The 21511-nt window shown below is 41.3% G+C and overlaps 1 protein-coding gene across 2 annotated transcripts; it reads left to right on the top strand.

Moving 5' to 3' along the window:
• Positions 1 to 1057: 1057 nt before the first annotated feature.
• On the top strand, positions 1058 to 19515 carry LOC307079700 (uncharacterized protein). Of its 2 annotated transcripts, XM_079742182.1 has the most exons (15): positions 1058 to 1179; positions 3490 to 3516; positions 6714 to 6744; positions 7037 to 7070; positions 8376 to 8486; positions 9828 to 9941; positions 11761 to 11835; positions 12115 to 12152; positions 12296 to 12952; positions 13900 to 14586; positions 14716 to 16513; positions 16954 to 17130; positions 17251 to 17424; positions 17560 to 17606; positions 17775 to 19515. In XM_079742182.1, exons 1-15 carry the CDS (start codon positions 1153 to 1155, stop codon positions 18308 to 18310), a joined length of 4533 nt encoding a protein of 1510 aa, XP_079598308.1. In that variant the 5' UTR covers positions 1058 to 1152; the 3' UTR covers positions 18311 to 19515. The 2 variants fall into 2 exon arrangements, with proteins under 2 accessions (XP_079598308.1, XP_079598309.1); XM_079742183.1 differs by lacking the exons at positions 1058 to 1179; positions 3490 to 3516; positions 6714 to 6744; positions 7037 to 7070 and having other exon boundaries at positions 8396 to 8486; positions 9833 to 9941.
• Positions 19516 to 21511: the final 1996 nt, after the last annotated feature.

Raw genomic sequence — 21511 nt, 5'->3', positions numbered from 1 at the left:
GGAATTTCTTTAGTTTTGAGTATTAAATCACATTGCACTACTCTTTTAAGAGCACCAGGCCCTGGAGCTAACAAGGGTCCAGGTCGAGCCCTGACTTATAATTCATTTTCCAGAGACATCTGCTACCAACAAAGTGACAAACATGAGCGTCTAATACACAGTCGCACGTGTCCAAGTTGATATTGCATAGAAGTTGATTGTTGAAGTACTTGGAGGTATGTGTTTATTTACAGCAGCTCTGTTGATGGCCAATACTTGTCAGTAGGCTATCCCTTTTGGAACGGCTTCAGTGTTCCTGGCGTCGCCTATTTAAGCCTCACAACTCAAAAATTAATAAAACAATAATTTGCAGTTAAGGATGAACAATTCATACAATATGCTTCTCTGTATTGTGAGTGACCACATTGATTGGGATCACGCTTGGCAACAGCTCAGGCCTCTTCACGTGTTGGCCACGCCCACCAGGGCTTCAAGCAGAGGCAGAGGATGGAGAAAGACAGAGCCTAGCGTGACTTGACTGTCAAGGCAGCACAACGTGTCTTTACCAAAGAAGCACTGAACTAAACTTTCACACATGCTCTAAGTTGATGTTCAGCCATCCTGCAGTTACGCATCTGTTTCATTTGATAAATACTTTGTCTAAAACCTGTATTTTTGTACTTTAACTTGTAATGCAGAAAGGCATAGCCAGAGACACTGGTTATAAATAAGCGTAAGCTAGAAACCTTCTTTGCAAGGCATCTGTTTAAAGTTATTCAAATTGGAGACCTTTAATGTTCTCTGCATTGTCCCTGACGATTATACAAATTAATAAAAAATGTGTTCTACTACTACTGTTAAAATAATGACGCATGGTGGTACAGCTTTAAAGATGCAATTCCCCGTTTTAAGTGTCACTTCCTCTTGAGTTTTAAGCACGAACACACTATCCGCCAAGTGTGATTAGTCCGTTTTTCATATGATGTAAGAAGGCAATTGGATTTTTACTTTATATTTCTCATTGGATTATTAATTTCGGTAACCAAAAGAATAGTTGTTTCGCATTTTTTTTACTTTCAAAACGCGTGTTCCGCAGTCCAACAAGTGGGTGGGTGGGGGGTTGTGTTTTATGTCTGCTCTGAAATATGAAGGCTATCTAAATGAAGTTAAAGAATGTCCAACGACACAGCTGATATCGAGGTAGGTCTAATGTAGGCATATACACTCGGTACATCTTTTTATCTTTCCAATAATTGATCGAGATCGTTTTCCAAACCAATGATATAGCATTAATGGCATTGTGTGTCCTGCAGAATTTCGAGATAGACCTTGTTCAAATCAATCGGTGTTACTGTCGACGTGTATGGAGGACGAATTGTGCCACGGAATGAATTTGTTCATATTTAATAATTGGCCTATTCAACTGCAGGCGCGTGCCGTCGATATGGGCAGGTGCAGGTTGCAAAATCATGCTCCAAAAAAATAGTTCCTCAGTAAATCATGGCTCGAAGTCTATTTTTAATAATAATTAACTATCTATATTCTCTCAAGGATTTCCGATCAATGTGGGCCGCATGCTCAGCTACCGCGTTCCTCCGTATGGTTTGTCGCATAACCCTGCACAGTGGGTGTCGTGGGGATTTTCTTTGAGGAAGCCAAATGAGACAAAACCTGTAATCTACATACTTTTTTGAAGGTGGGGAACAGAAAATAGTACGTCGCCGCTTATATCTATTAAATGTAACTACAAGAGCTATTTGAGCGCCTGGTCATTTTACCAGAATTTACACACGCCTGTAATCTGACCGACACGACACATGCGCTCGCGCGCTCTCTCTCTCTCTCACTCTCACTCTCTCACACACACACACAGTCCTCCTAAACAATGTTCCTTATACAACACTACCTATAAGACAACACAGGACAATCCAGAACAAGCGGCTATAAAACAAAAACTTAATTTGATTGACCAATGCAACTTATTCCAGGCAATCAAGGCACAATTAGAAATATAATAACAAAAAAAAAGGTTTTAACTCAAATTATTCCTCGCGTATCTTTCGTCGTTTCTATATCAGATGCAGATATGGCGAGTGGTGTCGCACCTGCGATAAACAGTGTTGAGTTTCTGTTTAAAAAAACAACATTTGAGAGGTTACAATTGGAAGAGAAGTTAGAAAGCAAACAACTTGTCCCAGACAGACCGGACATAAACATTATAGGCCTACAACAAACGAAGGATAGGGTGAAAACTTACAACAGAACCCGAGCATGGTTTAATTGATATGTGGTCAAAGAGAAACGCTGTGTTTTGTTTCCCATGTCTACTTTTTCGAGCAAGTGTGTGCATAGGACAAGGGGATATATGGACCAAGGGGGTGAGTGATGTGAAGCATATATAGGCTAATACAATATTATATATGTAGCCTATATAGGCCTAAAATATACATATTACAAAAACAAATTGTGGGTGTTGTCATACGCCAGTAGTTTCTGCCCCACTGAAATTAAGGGTCACCGCACGCTACTGTTTAACTGTTAAAATAACGTATGTGCACAGGGAGATTCGAACCACTCGTCTAAAGCCGGCCACACACCGGCGTCGAAGCGCAGCGGTGCGCATTTCACGCGCGTCAATTGCCGCCCCTATAGCACCAATAGGAAGCGGCGCGTTGCAGCACCGTTTTGAAAGAAGCAGATCAACAAACTTAGTCGGTATACATAGTTATAGGCTACTATAACTATGTTATAGTAGCCTATAACTACACTAGTTGTTTTATGACTACATATATGGCCCTGATGTCCATGGTCCTCTGTTTGTGCTTACAATGATAGTCACAGTTACTTTAAGTACTTTCGGGCATTTTGTTTACGGTTTAGTCCCTTTACAGACTTTATTTGCTTTCATTGCTCATTCTTTTTGCATTGTGGAATTATTCATCTAGTGCATCAACAATCTCCATGTGTAGGCTACAGGACCTTTTATCAAGGTTAAAGCTGTTTTGTTAATCCCAGCTTGATACAAGGTCCTGTACACGGAGATTGTTGATGCACTAGATGAATAATTCCACAATGCAAAAAGAATGAGCAATGCAAGTAAATCAAGTGTGTAAACTGACTAAACCGTATAAAGTAAAGTGCCCGACAGTAGGCCCTACATAAAGTAAATATGAATTAATGTTACTATCATTGTAAGCACAAGCAGAGGATCATGGGCATCAGGGCCATATATGTAGTCATAAAACAACTGGTATGACGTTATGGTTGCCTATACCGACCAAGTTTGTTGTTCTGCTTCTTTCAACGGTGCTGCAGCGCGCCCCTTCACTAGGGGCGGCTTTTGACGAGTGTGAAATGCGCACCGCTGCGCTTCGGTGATGGTGTATGGCCGGCTTTACACATTGCGGCTTTGGTTTGGTTTGGAACATAAATGTATAATGTCAACTTCACTTCTATTTAATCAATGTTTGGATTAATATATATTTTTTGTCCCGTTTGCTTAAATTACAGGGCGGGGTAAAAGACAAACTGTTCACAGTAAGTAAAATGATTTATATTTTATGTATTATATAGTTTTATATTTTTATTTTATGTCATTATTTATTCTAAAAATATCATGGGGGACAAGCACACGCCCAGTTCTGTGGGCCGCCTATTAACGGCATCGACAAAGTGGTTCTAAGTGCCAACCAGGAAGGCGACATTGAACATTTAGTAAATTGTAACAACTTTATTTTAAAGCAAGCAATTGCAAAATGTCTCTGTGGGATGTATATTGATAATTCGTCATCTATCTTCATCTATCTTCATCACTCCACTCAACCATGGAGAATCAGATGAAGGGCCCAGGTGTCTCTTGGAAAGAAATCGTGCTTCCATCCCAAATTCCTCAGGTTCGGAACAGCCACTGCAGATTGTGGTTCTCTCTAAGCCATCAGGATCTTCCCCCGTTGGGGGGTAGACTAGATGGCGCACACACCTTGGCTGCGGGCTCTCTTGTGTGCGTTCCCGCCGCTTCAACTGATTTATCCTCTTTTTTGGAACGGATCAGACAGGAGGATCTGTCCCTCATTCTGATGGCCCTAGAGAGCCATTCAGCTCTGTGGTTTTCCAGAGCTAGAGGAGCCATCGCGCACAGTGCCACGGCTGGTGTCTGTCAGACCACAAGGCCACGGGATGGGACAGTGCACCACCCGCCCGATGTGTCGGGATGGCTGTTGGTTGACTTCTGAGAGGTTTATCCTGCAGGGCAGAGACTGCCAGCAGTGGTTTTCAACAATATCCAGAGTGCCTGCGCCTTCCTCTTCCTCCCTCTACGTGATGTGGTGGGGCGCTTTCTCTAAGTGGTGTCTCTTTGTGAGGTGGGAGGCGTGCTTGTTCTCCTACAGTGCTTACTGGAGAAAGGTTGGGCTTTCTCCACTATCTGAGTCTATGCTGCAGCCGTTTCTGCTGGCCACACAAGCTGGGACGGTAACCGGTTTTCAATCACCCACTGGTCAAGAGATTGTTAAGCCTGTTTTCTCACGTGCTTACACCGTGTTGTGTGGGTTATCCAGGGACACTTTAAAGCCTCTGTCTCAAGCCCCTTTGGATTCTCTGTCTTTTAAGACGCCGCTCTTATTGGGTTTGGTTTCTACCAACGTGCCGGTGAGTTGGCCGCTCTGTCTGTCGGCCCGAGCTGCTTGTTACTTAACGGGGACGGCACCTTTGCACTGCTTCGACCCAATACTGTGCTGAAGGCTTTGCAACCTCCGCCTCATTCTATAAAGCCAGATTCTTGTGCCCGGTGCGGGGCAATGGCTATGTACGTGAAATGCTCAGCCGCGTTCCGTGCTACACAACAGTTGTTTTTGTGTTACAGCAACGCTGCCAAGGGTCGCTACTGTCGTGGATAAAACCCACTACCTAATACTCTAATACTCTAACAAATTACAAGAGGTCGAGAAGGACTAGGTTTGAATGATCAAGGCTTTATTGTCACCGCAGAGAGTATTAACATCACCTGAGTTGGTTTGCAAAAGAACTGAGCTCTTCGGATCGGGATCTCAGAGGTAACTAAAGCTGTGATTATCTAGGCCAATTAGAGCTTCTAATCTAATGGTCCTACCCCACACACAAGAAGTAGGACCCTACCCCCCCTCATTACCATTTAACTTAACTTTACTGACCCGTATGGCATACATTCAAGCATTAGATACAAAGAGTTACATATTAAACATTAATTATACGAAGTTTACATATAATGCATTACAGTTATATGAAGTGAGGTCTTTGATTAAAATCCATTCATCGCCTTGTTTATTAACCTGTTCTTAAATCACCATGACTTACCACATGGGTTTAAGAGATGAGCCCCGGGAAAGGAATATTCATTTAAACAGTAAAATATGTATTTGTAGAATATATGTATTTGTAATATATGTATTTGTAGAACAGCGGGCGTTCCGCTGGGGGGCGGTGTCGTCCAGGGTAACCATGACAACGGACGCGTCCTCGTCAGGGTGGGGTGGGACAATGATGGGCAGAGCAGTGAATGGCACCTGGAGCCACAATCTAGCTCAGGCTCACATAAACGTCCTGGAACTTTGGGCAGTGTTCCTTGCTCTTAAACACTTCCTACAATTTATCCGGGGCCACAATGTCTTGGTAAAGACAGACAATTCCACTGTAGTGGCATACATCAACCGGCAGGGCGGCACTCGCTCACTGAAACTACACGAGTTAGCTCGGGAAATTATCGTGAGGAGCAGCACCAGGCTCGTGTCCCTTCGGGCGACACATGTACCAGGTGTCCCGAACAGAGGAGCAGGTCTTCTGTCCAAAGCGAACCCCCTGTACGGGGAGTGGACTCATGTGGCAGAGGTACGGCGTGGCAGCCGTAGATCTCTTCGCCTCGCGGGAAAACGCTCAGTGTCCGCTGTTTCTATATCTCTTGCTTATGGATGTAGGGGCTTGCAGCCCCGCCATGGCTTGAGGGCCCACTCCACAAGGGGCATGGCTACTTCATTGGCCTTGTTCAGAGGAGTAACAGTGCGTAACAGTGCGTGACATTTGTGCTGCGGCTAGCTGGGCTGCACCTCACACCTTTGTTAAGTTTTATAGGCTAGATGTCTCAGGGCCTTCTGTTTCTCAAGCCGTGCTGGAGACGATCTCACCAGACTCAGACTGATATTTGCTGCCTGGAAGAATTTGCATGGCTTCGGGAGACGTATGCAATACGGGAGTGGTCTATATCTCCTATAGTGAAACACAGAGCAAAGTAAGAAAAATAACTTTGGGTTACTTAACGTTATCCCTGGTTCTTTGATAACAGAGTGAGGTGTTTCACCAACACGTCCCTCCTAGCATTTACACGGAAAGAAACCGGCATAGAATGATTTGAGGAGGGAAGGTCGACTATAAAAGTGCAGGGGGCGGGGCCCTGTGGCACAGTCCGACCTGTCTGTCAAGGACAGACGTGTTGCAATTGGAGCTTCCATAGTAGGTCACGCCTAAGCGATTCCCATAGTGAAACACCTCACTCTGTTATAAAAGAACCAGGGATTACTTTAAGTAACCCAAAGACTTACTCTTACACATTGCAATTTTGAATTGAATGGAATATATATTTTTATTTATTAAATAAATGTTTGAATGGGGTGGAAAATAAATTAAATGTTAAATGCACTTCTATTTCTATTAATTCGATGTTTGAATTAATATATATTTTTTGTCCTGTTCCGCTTAAATTACAGGCCATCAGCTTTGGGAGCGAGACAAATCTCAGTAAGTTAAATTATTTAAATTTTCTTATTTTATGTACTTATTCATTCCAAAAATAGCATGGGGGGCAACCACATACAAACACACACACAATGTGGGCTGCCTATTAACGGCATTGACAAAGTGGTTCTAAATGTGTCGAAACAACCAGGAAGGCGACAATGAACATTTAGTAAATTGTATTTGTATACTGTCCAACTGCAAACAATTTTAAAGCAATCAATTCCAAAATGTCTCTGTGGGATGTATATGATTATTCTTCATGTGTCTTCATCTATCTTCATGACTCTGGCAGAACTCAACAATGGAGAATCAGGTGGAGGGCCCAGGTGAGGAGATGTAATATTATATTGTGCAATTAGCTCAGTCGGAAGACACTTGTATCCAAATGGTATAATATTTATTATATTTATGATAATAAATATAAGGGCTGGGATATAGCCAACTTTGCTCGAGTTTATCATTGTTATTATTATTATTTTAATGCATGGCATAACCTACTACACAGTCCCTCCAGAAAAACGCGATTATGCGATCGCATAATTCAACGCATAATCAGCCAAAGTCTGCATATTCATGCGGGGGCCGCATTTTTACAAATATGCCACACTTTCACCACATAAATTGCAGATTTACGCACAACATATGCGGGGCTTGCATGATTTCATAGTCCCCGCATTTTCGTTGCAAAAAAGTCACATATATCTTAGCAGAAAGTTGAAAAATGTTGCGTTTACTTCACACAAGAGCAGCTATTTCCCCATGTTGCCATGGGAACGTTATGAAGTGACGTAATGACGCGATGTGAATGTCATCGAAAAGCTGCATTTTTCGCAAGTTCCCGCATTTTTTTGCAAGTTCCCGCAATGTTTGCAAGTTTCCGCAATTTCATTGCATAAAATTGCATAAATATGCCGCGTATTTCATCGCATTTTTTAAGAAAACGTGCCGCATAATCAAGGATTTTGGCAGCAACAATCACAAAAAAAACACAGCATTTTTCTGGAGGGACTGATTACAGTGTTCATTCATGCAACCCCTATGGAAAAAATTTGCAGTTCCGACCTGCCATGGTACGTCAAAATAGCAACACCAACTGCGCTATCCGCTAGTGCACTTAGACCAGGTATTTGTCGGTCAGTTGCGCAACTGCTTTATCGATCTGTAAGATAGTACGATGTATCATTTGCGCTGGAACACACCTCTGCTTTTCGTCGACACGCCTCTCAGGGCGCAAGTTTAGTGCCGCAGGTTTGCTGGGGGGAAAATCGGCTTTGCGCCGGATGCAAACTAGCAAAGATACATGCGTCGGTGTGAAAAGTAAATTGCGCGGGATGCAAGATAGGGCCCATAGTGCCACATTTAAAATGTCAACTGTTGTGGTTACAGAAAATATGATTATAGATATAAGGAATAACGAAATTAAGCTATTGTACGTTTTTAGGGGATAGCAATTTCAGGATTTTTTTAGCATTTGTGGCATCTTGCGGTCAGAAATCAGTGAATGTCTCTTTAATGGGGTTTTACTTTGTTTGTAGCAGTTTTTCACTGTTCAAATATCTCTCGGATGTATACGATAATTCAATTGTAAAACATTAACATTTTTTGTGTTTCATTCCTGTGTTTCCATGTAGCCTAGATAAGCAGAACACATTCTCACCTTCACTCAGCGGTCTCTCCCTGAGTGACCGCTCCATTGAGCATCCACCCAACATCAGCAGAGGAGATTCAGCGGAATGGCCCAGGTGAGGAGATGTAATCAGTGGCGGTGGGTCAATAGAGGGCGCTAGAGCGCCGCCCCTCCATGAAATATTCACTTGAATATATCTGCCAACTATTAATCAACTATTATCAATACAAAATAAATCAACAAAAATACATAGCGTTTATACTCGTTTAATTGTGTGATGTACTTGTCACTGCCAGCAACCATTTAAATGCGTCTGAACGTCAATGATTTGGGCTAGGGTAGTTATTGGTCATTCGAAATAAAGCCCTCCTCCAAGTCTGGGGTGCCGGCCATGTTGAAGTCATTGTAAGCTCGCTAACTTTTTGCTGTCTATCAAGCAGAGACAGCTTTTCATTGGCGCAAGAAAATTCGCCCTCGGGTCGCACCAGTGTGCGCCCTAGGCCAATGGTATCGCTTTTCTTTTTTGTTATCACCACATGATTGGACCATTCAGGGAATCAATCAAATAGGCTACATCCCTCAGCAGCATTCGCGCAACACAACTACATGCACAACTACAGAGAAAAGATAGATCGCTAACAAGCAGAGAGTTGTAAGCCCTTTCCACCCTTTTCAGTGGAGGAGTTGGACTACCTTAGCAATGTTATACTTAAAAGGAGCAAGTAAGTTACATATTAATTTAGTCTTTCGGCCTGTAGCATATAAACAAAATGAACCAAATTTCGAACTGCATTTGACACTATAGGACAGTGATCATGATTTGTCTCAATATCAGAATAACAACAATGTGTCAAATAGCAATGGCTGGTGGAATTGCCATAAAGTAGGTCATATGCAGTGTAAGCTTGTCTAGGCCCTGCAAGTCAGGATGTAGGCTACGAGTCTGAATGAATAGTAGGTAAATAGGTAGTGGCCAGCCCCTGGGGTTCCCCCCCCAGACCCCAGACCCCAGACCCCAGACCCCAGACCCCAGACCCCAGACCCCAGACCCGCTGTCTATTACTGTGCCCCACCAACATTTTTGATCACCAGCCGCCACTGGATGTAATATTATATTTTGCAATTTGCTCAGCTGGAAGGCACTTGTATCCAAATGGGCATATTGATGGTACAGATGCATTAGTAAATATAGTGCCACATTTCTGTCGTTGCAGAAATTATGATAATAAATATAAGGGATAATGAAATTAAGCTATTGTACGTTTTTTAGGGATAGCAATTTCAGGATTGCAGCCTTTGTGCCATCTTGTGGTCAGTAATCAGTGAATGCCTCTTTAATGGGGTTTTACTTTGTTTGTAGCAGTTTTTCACTGTTTAAATATCTCTGAAATGTGTAGGATAATTCAGTTGTAAAACATTAACATTTTTAATGTTTCATTTCTGTGTTTCCATGTAGCCTAGATAAGCAGAGAGCATCCTCACCTACACCCAGCGGTGTCTCGATGAAGAGTGACCAATCCATTGAGCATCCACCCGACCTCGACAAAGGAGAATCAGCGGAAGGGTCCAGGTGAGGAGATGTAATATTATATTTTGCAATTTGCTCAGTTGGAAGGCACTTGTATCCAAATGGACATATTGATGGGAGAGATGCATTAGCACATATAGTGCCACATCTAAAATGTCAACTGTTGTCGTTACAGAAATTATGATAATAAATATAAGGGATAATGAAATTAAGCTATTGTACTTTTTTTAGGGGATAGCATTTTCAGGATTGCAGCCTTTTGTGCCCTCTTGTGGTCAGAAATCAGTGAATGCCTCTTTAATGGGGTTTTACTTTGTTTGTAGCCGTTTTTCACTGTTTTCACATTCCTGTGTTTCCATGTAGCCTAGATAAGCTCAGAGCATTCTCACCTACACTCAGCGGTCTCTCCCTGAGTGACCGCTCCATTAATCATCGACTCAAAACTCACCTGTTCAGAGTTCACCTCGACTCTGCATAGAAACCAATGCACAGCCACCATTGAATGTTGTACGTCCTGGCACTTGTACATTGCACTTATTCAAGGTACTTAACTGTGTAGCATCTACAGTAGCTGCTATCATTGCTTTACACAGGGAATGGGTTAGCCTAGCGATTGTAATACTTGCACTTGGTTCTATGAACATCTTTACTGTACCGACAGCGATATATTGTTTCACTTCTTATGACAAATGTACTTATTGTAACAAATGCACTTATTTTAAGTCGCTTTGGATAAAAGCGTCTGCTAAATTCCCTAAATGTAAATGTAAATGTAATCGTGTACATGCCCATAACTTTTAGGATTGATGAGTATTTGATCGTGAGAAAACATTGTTTTACCGCGAGTGAGTGTTAAAAAGAATGAATGAATGCGGGCGCGCGTGTGTGTGTATGTGTAAAATAATTAATGAATGCGGGCGCGTGTGTTTGCGTCCATCTGTTTAAACAGACGTAAACTAAACACGTAACGCATAATACAGTCCATGGCAATGTATATTAACGGGGGGACACATGCATATTAGGAACACAAGTCGATAACGATAATGCATACAATACTGATGAAAACCTTATTCCATGTGTGAATTAGGCTGTATTATTTGGCCATAAACTGAGCCATTTGAAGTTTGAAATTCATGTGCATCTGTCTCATCGGAGACTGCAGACGCGCTGTCAAAATATCAACTTGTCAGATTCATTTACATTTACATTTAGGGCATTTAGCAGACGCTTTTATCCAAAGCGACTTACAATAAGTGCATTTGTTACAATAAGTACATTTGTCATAAGAAGTGAGAAGTGAGAAGTGAGAGATTCAAATGCGCTCATGGCTCTTAAAGGGGATGGGAGCTGGCATTCTCATTGGTTTATTGCACGTTACGCCCAAACCACACCTACGGGTAATTAGGCTACTTCAGACCAACCCTTTTTAAATTTGCGCCGGGCGCAAGTGTCATTTTTTGCGGCGGTAAACTAGCGACATCGCCATAGAACTGCCCACAAAGCTACTTGCGCTTGGCGCTTCTTACTTGCGTTTCAGACCGTTAAAATAGGGCCCTTAGACACATTGAAGTACACATATTGTTGGATGCATACAGATGCATGAGTACATATGGAGCCACATTTAAATGAATTGTGATCGTATATTGTATATATTGGGGATATATACCTTAAGGTATTGTACGTTTTTTCAGGAGATACCATTTTCATTATGGATGCCTTTTGGTCCCTCTTTTTTTCAAAAATCAATGACTCCCTCTTTAATTGTTTTTTTTGTATCAGTTTTCCACTGTTCAAACATCTATGTGGGGATGTATATAATCAGTCATTTATAAAACTTTTCCCCTATTCTTGTCTCATGTAGCCGAGATGAGCGTCCCAGCAATGCCTCTGTGACGGATGACGTACTAGACTTTAACAATGGAGAATCGGAGGAAAGGTGAGGATTTTTAAAGCAAAGTAATACATCTTTGTTTTTACAATAAAATACACCATACAATGTTTTTTTCAAGAAGTCAATCAAAAGCTTTACCACTGTGTGAAAGGGTGCTAAGCAGACAGTCAGTCATAAATAGTCAGTTGATTAAGTAGGATTACTAGGTAGATAGGTATGTTGGTGGATGGCTTACATCATTACTTGTATGGATTGGATGTGGCAGATTATGATCTTTTCTGGAATGCAGTTTTATTTTTATTATTTTATGTGTGTCATCCCTAGCATTCAAGAAAAAAGAAAGCAAGCTGAAAAGAGAAAAGGTAAGATATTAATTTGGATAAAACATAAATGGAATCACCAGTCCTTGGCTATGAATTATTTTCCTACTTTTTTTCTGATTGCAACATTTTATAGCTCTCTCTTTTGCATTCAAGTCGTTGTATCATCTTATCTCCTTATTCAGCCAAGGACAAGCTCACAACAAACCTTAAGAAGAGAATCATCGATCAGTACGAGAAACGCCTGAGGAATGAGGATATTGAAACTGACCTGTTCATCACAGGAAAGCAGAAAAACAAAAAGGGAGGTGGAGAGATCCAAACTGGAGCCGACGACACAAGAACACAAATTAAATATAATGAAATATTTAAATCCAAATCCAAAGGCTCTATAAAAAGAGTGCTAACAAAGGGGATGGGCGGTATTGGTAAAACCTTTCAGTCACAGATATTCATGTTGAACTGGGGAAGGGGAAATGTTAACAGAAAAATTGATATGTTATTTGCAATCAATTTAAGTGAACTAAAATCAACAAAAATTGAAAGTCTGGAGGAACTACTTGATAATTTCTTGGGAAAAGACAGTGAACATAGAACATCAGATTATAAAGACTACAAAATAGCATTTGTGCTTGATAGTTTGGATAAGTGTCAACTTCCTCTTGACTTTGATCCCAAGAATGACTTGACTAACAGCAGAGAGGCAGCCTCTGTGGACAGGCTACTGACAAACCTCATCAAGGGAAATTTGCTGCCTTCTTCTTGCCTTTGGATTCTAACCCAACACTCAGCTGCTGATAAGATTCCCCCTGAGTTCATTGACCGAGTGACTGAGTGTCAAGGTATTTTATCCGTCTATCCAGCGATCTAAACAGTAGGGCTGCACGATTCTGGAAAAAATGACGATATACAGAGGGATATATCCAATACACACCTACTGAATCTTTTGTCAGGAAAATGTCAAAGTATATCAATTTACATCCCAAAGTCAGCTAGAGGGGAGCTGCCCATGCACCTGCAGAGGGTGCCTGAGTGTGTACTTTTTTCTAAGACCTTCCATGTCCCAAATAAATGACTCATGTCCTTGAGTAATATTGATGTCATTGTTGTTGGTTTTCCGACTTGGCGTACCTCAGGACTTTGGGGTTGTTCAGACAGAAAGCCCATTCTAATCTGATGTTCTGATCTGATGACATCGCAGTGTTTGTCCAGGATCAACACCTGGACTGGTGTGGCTGGTGAAGCTCCGTCTGAGCAGCGATGTGTTTAATGTCCGTGTCCGATTGAGGGTTAGGTTTACGGGAGTTACACAACGATTTAGGTTAATTCAGAAAAGCAGAGCAGGATTTATTTTTGCCATGAAAACTCAGAATTCTGAGATAATTAACTTGTTAATTCAGAAAAACAGAGCAGAATTATAAGATAGCATAGGGCAGGGAGTGTTTTAAGCCCACACCAATTTAATCACCAATGCTTCAACTCTTGTGTCAGTCAAAAGAGTTCTTTCCTGTTCTCAGTGCTCTGCTAAACACTTTGTTACGTGTCATATCCCATTCTTTTCATGGTCGATGGCACAATAATGCTTATACGCTAGAATCATGGTCATACAGTTACAAGAAAGAATTGGGCTAAGAATCAAGGCAACGATTTTTTGACAATTAATCGTGCAGCCCTACTATACAGTATATATAAGCTATCCACACATCTATACATTTATCTATCATCAATCTATACTTCTATCTTGCAGTAATTACTTAACATTTCTGCTTACTTTTTATATTTCTTTTAGACTCTATGAAGCGACGACAGAAGCTTACTAAGAGCATGAAGAAACGGTTCACTATTGACTTTCCAAATAACAACGATTTGGCTCATCCGAACCAAAGTAACACTGAACACATTGTAAAGGAGCGCAGCGATGCTTTGGGGAATGTCAAGGCAATATCTGTTGCTGGAGCTGATATTTTCAAAGCAAAAAATGGTGAACCAATCCAAACGGTTCTTACAATTGGAGAGGCTTGCATTGGAAAAACCTTTCGTGCACAGAAATTCACCAGAGAGTGGGCAAGACATGTCACCTCATGCCCCATCCAGGTTGTTAATTTATTTCGGGGAAAAGAACAGGACACAGAAATAGTATTCCATCTAACTTCTCAACAACTATCTAAGTTCAAAGAAATAAGCTTGGTAGGACTCCTCAATGACGTCTTCACAGAAACTCAACAGTTTGTAATATCTGACTTTGAAAAGTATAAACTCATAATTGTCCTGGACGGTTTGGATGGGCTTCCACTAGACTTTGACGACAGTGTTAAAACCCTGAGCGATGTGAGAGAGGCAGCCCCTGTTAGTAGGCTGCTTTCAAATCTCATCAGGGGGAATCTGCTTCCGTCTGCCCAGCTCTGGATACTCTCCAGGCCTCTGGAAGCCAAGCGAATCCCCTCTGAATTCATCCACAAACAGACAGAAATACGAGGTAAGCAATTATATGTAAATACTGATTAATATGTTTATAAAACCAAAAGCAGCATATGATCTACAATCCACTATACGTTAAGTGTGCACTAAATCCATTTTGTTTCCTTCACATTTTATTTCCATTCAGAAAAGCCGGATATTGCAAGCCAGCGCAAACTTAAAGCTCATTTGATCAAGCAGTTTCAACGAGTCTCCGAAGGGATCACTCAACAAGGAAAGTCAGCTCTTCTACATGAGATCTACACAGAGCTATACATCATAAAGGGTGAGAGTGACGATGTCATTGGTCAGAACGAAAGCAGGCGGGTTCAAGCAGCATCATTTGAAAGTGGTAGACAGGAAACGGCAATCAAACATCATGACGTCTTCAAATCAGGACAAAATGGAGAAATAAGAAGAGTTCTGACAAATGGAATTGCAGGGAGTGGAAAGACAATTGCTTTACAGAAGTACATGTTGGACTGGGCGGAAGACACAGTCAATCAGGGCATATATTTTCTCTTTACGTTTCCCTTCCGGGAGCTGAATTTGATGAATACTGAAGAGCACAGCTTTGAAGGAATTATAAATAGCTTCTTTCCAGAAATGAAGACATCAGAAATCACAAATTATCAAAATTACAAAATCCTTATTGTTCTGGATGGCTTTGATGAGTGTCGGCTGGATCTTAATTTCAGTGAATGTATAGACTGGTCGGACATGAAAAAGCCAGCTCCTTTGAACATCCTGCTGACGAATCTCATCAGAGGAAACCTGCTTCCCGGAGCCCAGCTCTGGATCACAGCGCGGCCCGCCTCCTCCAGAAACATTCCTCCAGAGTACATCGACCTGGTTACCGAAGTCCGTGGATTCAATGACCTTCAAAGGGAGCAATACTTCAGGAAAAGATATGATCCAGAGCTGGCCGAGAGAATCCTCTCCCACATCAAAACCTCAAGGGCACTTTACATCATGTGCTACATTCCAGTCTTTTGTTGGATTACCTCCACTGTGCTGGAAGACTTGATGCATAGCGAGGAGAACGTGCAGCAGATGCCCAAGACTTTGACCGACATGTACATATGCTTCCTCTTGTTACAGTGCAAACTAAGCATTGAGAAATTTCAGGGTGGTGATGAGAAAAGGGAGGACGTTCATGGCACAGAGACATACTGGACCGAGAAAAACAAAGAAACTGTGTTGTCCCTCGGGAAGCTGGCATATGAGGAGCTGAAGAGGGGTAACTTGGTCTTCATAGAAAATGACCTAAAGCAACGTCAAATGGACATCACAGCATGTGCAGTCTACTCTGGCCTGTTTACACAGAACTCAATGGAGAGTTATGATCTGGTAAAGCAAAACCTTTACAGCTTTGTCCATCTGAGTATTCAGGAGTTCCTTGCTGCGGTTTATGCCTTTGTCACATTCGTCAACAAAGGGGAAAATGTGCTCACTGAGCCTGCTATTACAGTCGGAGGCCAATCCGACTTCTACATATGTGCTGTGGACAAAGCTTTGGAAAACGACAATGGAGATTGGGACATGTTCCTTCGCTTCCTGCTTGGTCTTTCCCTGGAGACAAACCAGAGGCCTCTGCGTGATCTGTTAGTGAGCCAGGCAGGAGGAAACCAGCCTGAGACCAACAAGGACACAATTGAGTACATCAAGAGAAAGATTGATGGAGATATCAACGCAGAAAAGCGCATCAATCTGTTCCACTGCTTGAACGAGCTCAATGACCATTCTCTAGTGAAGGAAATAAAGGACCACTTTCGGAAACAAAGCCTTACGTTTGAAAAATTCACACGACCACAGTGGTCCGCCCTGATGTTTGTCCTATTGACATCAGATGCGGATCTGGATGTGTTTGATCTAAAAAAATACGTCAAATCAGAGGAGGTTCTTGAAGGAATGCTCCCCCTAGTGAAAATCGCCAGAACAGCTTTGTAAGTATTTCCACATATTGTTAATCAGCTTTGATTTATATTGTGTGGTTAATATTGTCAGTTTTCGGTCGGCTAAGCAAACACTGTACTAAGTGAAAAACAGTGGTCAGCACTCGGCTAACTGTGAGGTTAGCAGGTATTACATTTGGGGTTTCAAGGCTTTGGACTCATCTGCATCTTTTTTTATTGCATATATATCTCTATATATATATATATATAGAAAGAGATATTTATATACTATTTGGATGTTGGTTAAAAATGTATTTGCACGTTTATATCGAAAAGATGCTGTGTGCTGGATTCTATTTTTTGGACTGCATTTTTCAATTTTCTTTTGATCAATTACATAGATATAATATATTTATATCAGTTTGGCACCAAAAGGTTTGGTTCCGAGATGTTGAACCTGAACCTCAATGCCTATCCCATTTTTGCTACAGGCTGAACTGGTGTGACCTCACTGCCAAGTCCTGCGAAGGCTTGGCATCCTCTATCCTGAAGTCCAGCTCCTCTAACCTAACAGTGCTGGACCTCAGCCACAATGATATCAAAGATGCAGGAGTGGAAAAGCTTGCTGAATGCCTGAGGAGCAAATGCTGCAGGCTTGAGGTTCTCAAGTAAGTGCATGTTGTGACTTTGTACACATAAATGAACACGTGAATTTAAACTTCAAACATGACCACACGCTTAGTGCTCTGTATGATTATACCTTGTTTGCCCTGATGCTTGGCCTTTAGGTTGTCAGGCTGCCGAGTGACAAAAACTGGCTGTCTGTCACTGGCATCAGCGCTTGAGCTCAATCATTCACCACTGCAGGAGCTGGACCTGAGCTACAACTACCCAGAAAAGTCTGGAGAACAGAAGCTTTCTGCCATAGCTGCTGATCCAAAAACAAGTCTGATGACACTCAGGTGTGTGTGTGTAGCACCTGTGTGTGTGTGTGTGTGTGTGTGTGTGTGTGTGTGTGTGTGTGTGTGTGTGTGTGTGTGTGTGTGTGTGTGTGTGTATTACTGAAGTGTTTTAATTGTGTGTGTGTGTTTTTACAGGATTGACCACGGGGGAGAATGCAGGCTAAAGCCAGCTCCAAAGAAGTGTAAGTGTTAAGCTGGAATACATCTATACACAATACATAATCAAACATTCTGCTTACTGGTTTAGGATGATAGGATCATATGAATATTGATACGAAATGAAAGATGTAAGATAGTAATCATTGTGATACAACGGTAACACCGTCTTGTATTCACTCTTTGTCCTTCAGATGGCATTGAGCTCACGCTTGATGGGAACACGGCCGGCGAGAGACTGGTCCTCTCTGAGGATGGTAGAACAGCAAGGCGAAAGAAGGCCAAGGACATAGAGGGTTTCTCCCCAGACCACGAGCGCCCGTCCATGAGGCCCCAGGTGCTCTGTGAGGAGGAACTGCCTGGCCTCTGCTACTGGGAGGTGGAGTGGAGCGGGCATGTGGGTGTGGCTGTGGTTGATAGTCGAATCAATAGGAAGGAGCGGTTTGGAACCAATAAGATGTCTTGGAGTCTGGTCGGCAAAGTAAAAGGAAATAAAGCGACGTACGAGTCTTGGACAGACTCAACGAGCGGGAAACCTTGTAATACAACAGGCCCCTTGGGTCCTAGACTCGGAGTGTTTCTGGACAGGGATAGGGGCATGCTGACGTTCTATGATGTTTCATCTGAAAAGCAGGAGCATATTCACACTTTCAATGTTCGGTTTGACGGGCGTAAGCTCTTAGCTGGGTTCTGGTTGGGTAAAGGCCATGTGTCACTCTGTGAGATATGAGTGCATTCAACATTTGTCTTAAAATGAGCAGACTCTTAATAAACTCTTTCAGGCAAAAGCATATCAGTCTTAATCTGAGGACTGATGGTAGTTTAAGTTGCAGTTGAAACGGCTCAAAACTGCACTATATCGGCTAAGGAAAAAATTTAAGATGACTTGAATAAAGATGACAAGATGGCGGCTAGTCGCCACTGCCGACTAGCCGGCTTATTCGACTTGAATGTGTCAAACATAAATTCAAACGTAAAAATGCCTTCTAACTATGCTCATTAGGTGAGTGTTGCATGCAGCGCTCAACTATTGTTCTTCATAAGTTTTATTCTTTCTTTCTTTCTTTATTATTCTCTACAAACTTTGGGACCTATCTCCTTCCTCCATTTTTTAAATTTTCAAATATTAAGAATAGCTTGGAATCCCAAGCTTTGTTTCAGATTTTTTAAATATTTAATACTTTTTAAGATATTCTACTTTTAAAATATTATCTTTTTTTAACATGGGAGTCAATGGGAGGACGTCTTCTGGTACTTCCAACTGTTTAAGACGGAACTAAATCAATTTTCAACTGTTTATCTTCGTTCAAACCATTTAACAAATCTACACACTTGTATCTTCAATAATATCTAAACAGAATTTCGATATCATTTAAACTTCTTCAGAATCACAGTTTTAGTTTCAAACCGTCATATTCTACAGTTGGTCCCATTGAAGCCGTCTGCCCATTCTGACACTTAAATACTAAAGACATCGTAACTCTGTCAAATTTCAACCGTTTACCTTCGTTCAAACCATTTAACAAATCTACACACTTGTATCTTCAATAATATCCAAACGGAATTTCGATATCATTTCAGCTTTATTCAGAATCACAGTTTTAATTTCATACCGGCTTTACATTGTTTACTCCATTTAGGCTTTTGAACTTTTGTTCAAATCCCTTCACTTGATTTAAGCCATTTAACGTATGTCTTAATGTCCTTATGTCTTAATCTATGTGGTTTTATTGAAAAATATTTTCAACCTCACTGTGTACTACAGCCCTCACCGCATTTTCTGCAGGAAATGCATTTTCTCGTTATTATTATGATTTAGTTGTTTTCGTTATATTGTCATGAATCTTTGAAACATACCATGTGATCCATTTAGTGGTACTCCTAAAGTTAAAGGAAGGGAACCACTGATTTAGAGGACATTGAGACAGAGGACCATTCCTATACATGTTGGTACTGTAAACAGCCTGAAACAGGCATATATTTCTTGTTTTTTTATATGTTTTTTATACAATTATTTGACTTCTTGTCTGGAAATGTGATTAAATATGAAGTCAAACACAAAGCCTTTGCTCTCATTCACACGTATTTCACATTTGTTTTACATTTTTAATCATTCAAAAGTTCAGTTCAATCATCCTCAGTTAATCCATCAGTCAATACAGGATGTCAAACTCAGTGGAAAGCAGAAACTTTTGACGCAAATGTAATGTTTTAACACAAATAATGTATGTTTGTTTAAAGAAACATTGAACATTTAGTTAAACAAAACTGATGTAAGTCCGCAGATATAGCACATGCATATGCAGCAATAGACAGAAACATGCTCATATATGGAGGATACTGCAGGAGCTTAGTAACCTCTGGACACCACTAAATCCAGGCCAGCTTCAACAAGCATCCGTTAAGGGACACCCCAAACAATGTGTTCCTATAGGGCCCACTTAGGAGCACTTGAGCACTTGATCAGTGCTCACTAGCCAGGCTGATCTTAGTGTACACACATGAATTAGAACTATGCAATGATCTAAGTATTTATCACCTGATAGCAATAAGTGTCGCTTTGCTTATTGTCAAACCATACTTGTAGATTGCGCCTATCCCGTCAGGAATGATCCTTCCCCTTTAGCTATGGGTGTGTTTCTCTTGAACTTCATTCCACATAGCTAGGTCATTTGCTTTAACGTATAGGGATCAAATGCTGTCCAAGCCAGGACCAAAAGTGCAAAAGTGATGAAGTATTTGGCTGCAAACAGGCTCCTAAATGGACACATCTGTGTTCTAAGTTATGTCATATCAAGTCCATTCATCCTAAGGCACATCAGGGATTGAGGTATTTAACCCAGCATGTTAGTTACTCCTCAGAGATTGAAACATCTCCATAATCATTCTAAAGGTTTCAGACCCCCACATCTGAATTCTGATTCTATGTGGGTGGGGATTTTTGTTTGGAGACCGGGAGCAAATCATCACCTCCAATCAGAAACCCGAGCTCACAGTCCCAGCGGCTCATTGGATAGGGTTCTTTCACCGGAGAACATTCTAGAATGTCGTACGCAATTGGAGCTATGAGCAAAAGATGCACCTTGTAGATTCAGATCTAGGGCACTAACTCATGAATGAATACATTAATTAATCGATTTGTTTTTTTCACTATGAAATCAAAACATTGTTAATGTGCAGTGAACCTTCATGAGATCCTTTCGTGAGAGGATTTGTGAGAGGATTTCTTCACAGTTTTCTCTGAAAGTATGAAAGTACCTGGGCCTACCTCTCTTTTGCCGGCATCCCCAAGTAAACAACCAAAGGATTCAATATTGTCCTCCGCTCCCCTTAGCTTTCCTTTTCTGCACTCTCTTATTCCCATGTGCCCCATAGTGACATAAGCTGACCCCCACGAGGATTTCAAGACAGAGACGTTTTACTAGACAGCTTGTCACATGTGATTAGCGCGTGTACTTATTACACATACACACACACACACACACATAAAAACACACACACAGTGGTCTCTTAATGTGGAGCTTGGAATCACTTTAAAGTATTTTAAAGTAATTGGAATCACAAAGTTGTTTACAGAAGTACATGTTGGACTGGGCGGAAGACACAGTCAATCAGGGCATATATTTTCTCTTTACGTTTCCCTTCCGGGAGCTGAATTTGATGAATACTGAAGAGCACAGCTTTGAAGGAATTATAAATAGCTTCTTTCCAGAAATGAAGACATCAGAAATCACAAATTATCAAAATTACAAAAACCACATACAATATATATCATCGAATTGGAGATCTGGTTAATATCGCCTCAACAAACTTTCATTTTCTGACAAATCTTTGTCAGATGTAGATATGCTTCAATTCAACTCGACTCTACTATGAATGCAAAGGCAACATTTTACAGGGCTGCTGTATTAAAGTGTTGATTGACCCTGGC

Source organism: Pollachius pollachius (genome assembly GCF_949987615.1).
Source record: "Pollachius pollachius genome assembly, chromosome: 8".
Taxonomy (NCBI): Eukaryota; Metazoa; Chordata; class Actinopteri; order Gadiformes; family Gadidae; genus Pollachius; species Pollachius pollachius.
This window is presented reverse-complemented; position numbering and strand designations above follow the sequence as displayed.

Coding starts and splice junctions, on each gene's coding strand:
- LOC307079700 (XM_079742182.1), top strand. CDS start 1,153: ATGTCCAACGACACAGCTGATATCGAG. Junction 11,836..12,114: donor AATGGAGAATCGGAGGAAAG/GTGAGGATTTTT, acceptor TGTCATCCCTAG/CATTCAAGAAAAAAGAAAGC. Junction 12,153..12,295: donor GCAAGCTGAAAAGAGAAAAG/GTAAGATATTAA, acceptor CTCCTTATTCAG/CCAAGGACAAGCTCACAACA.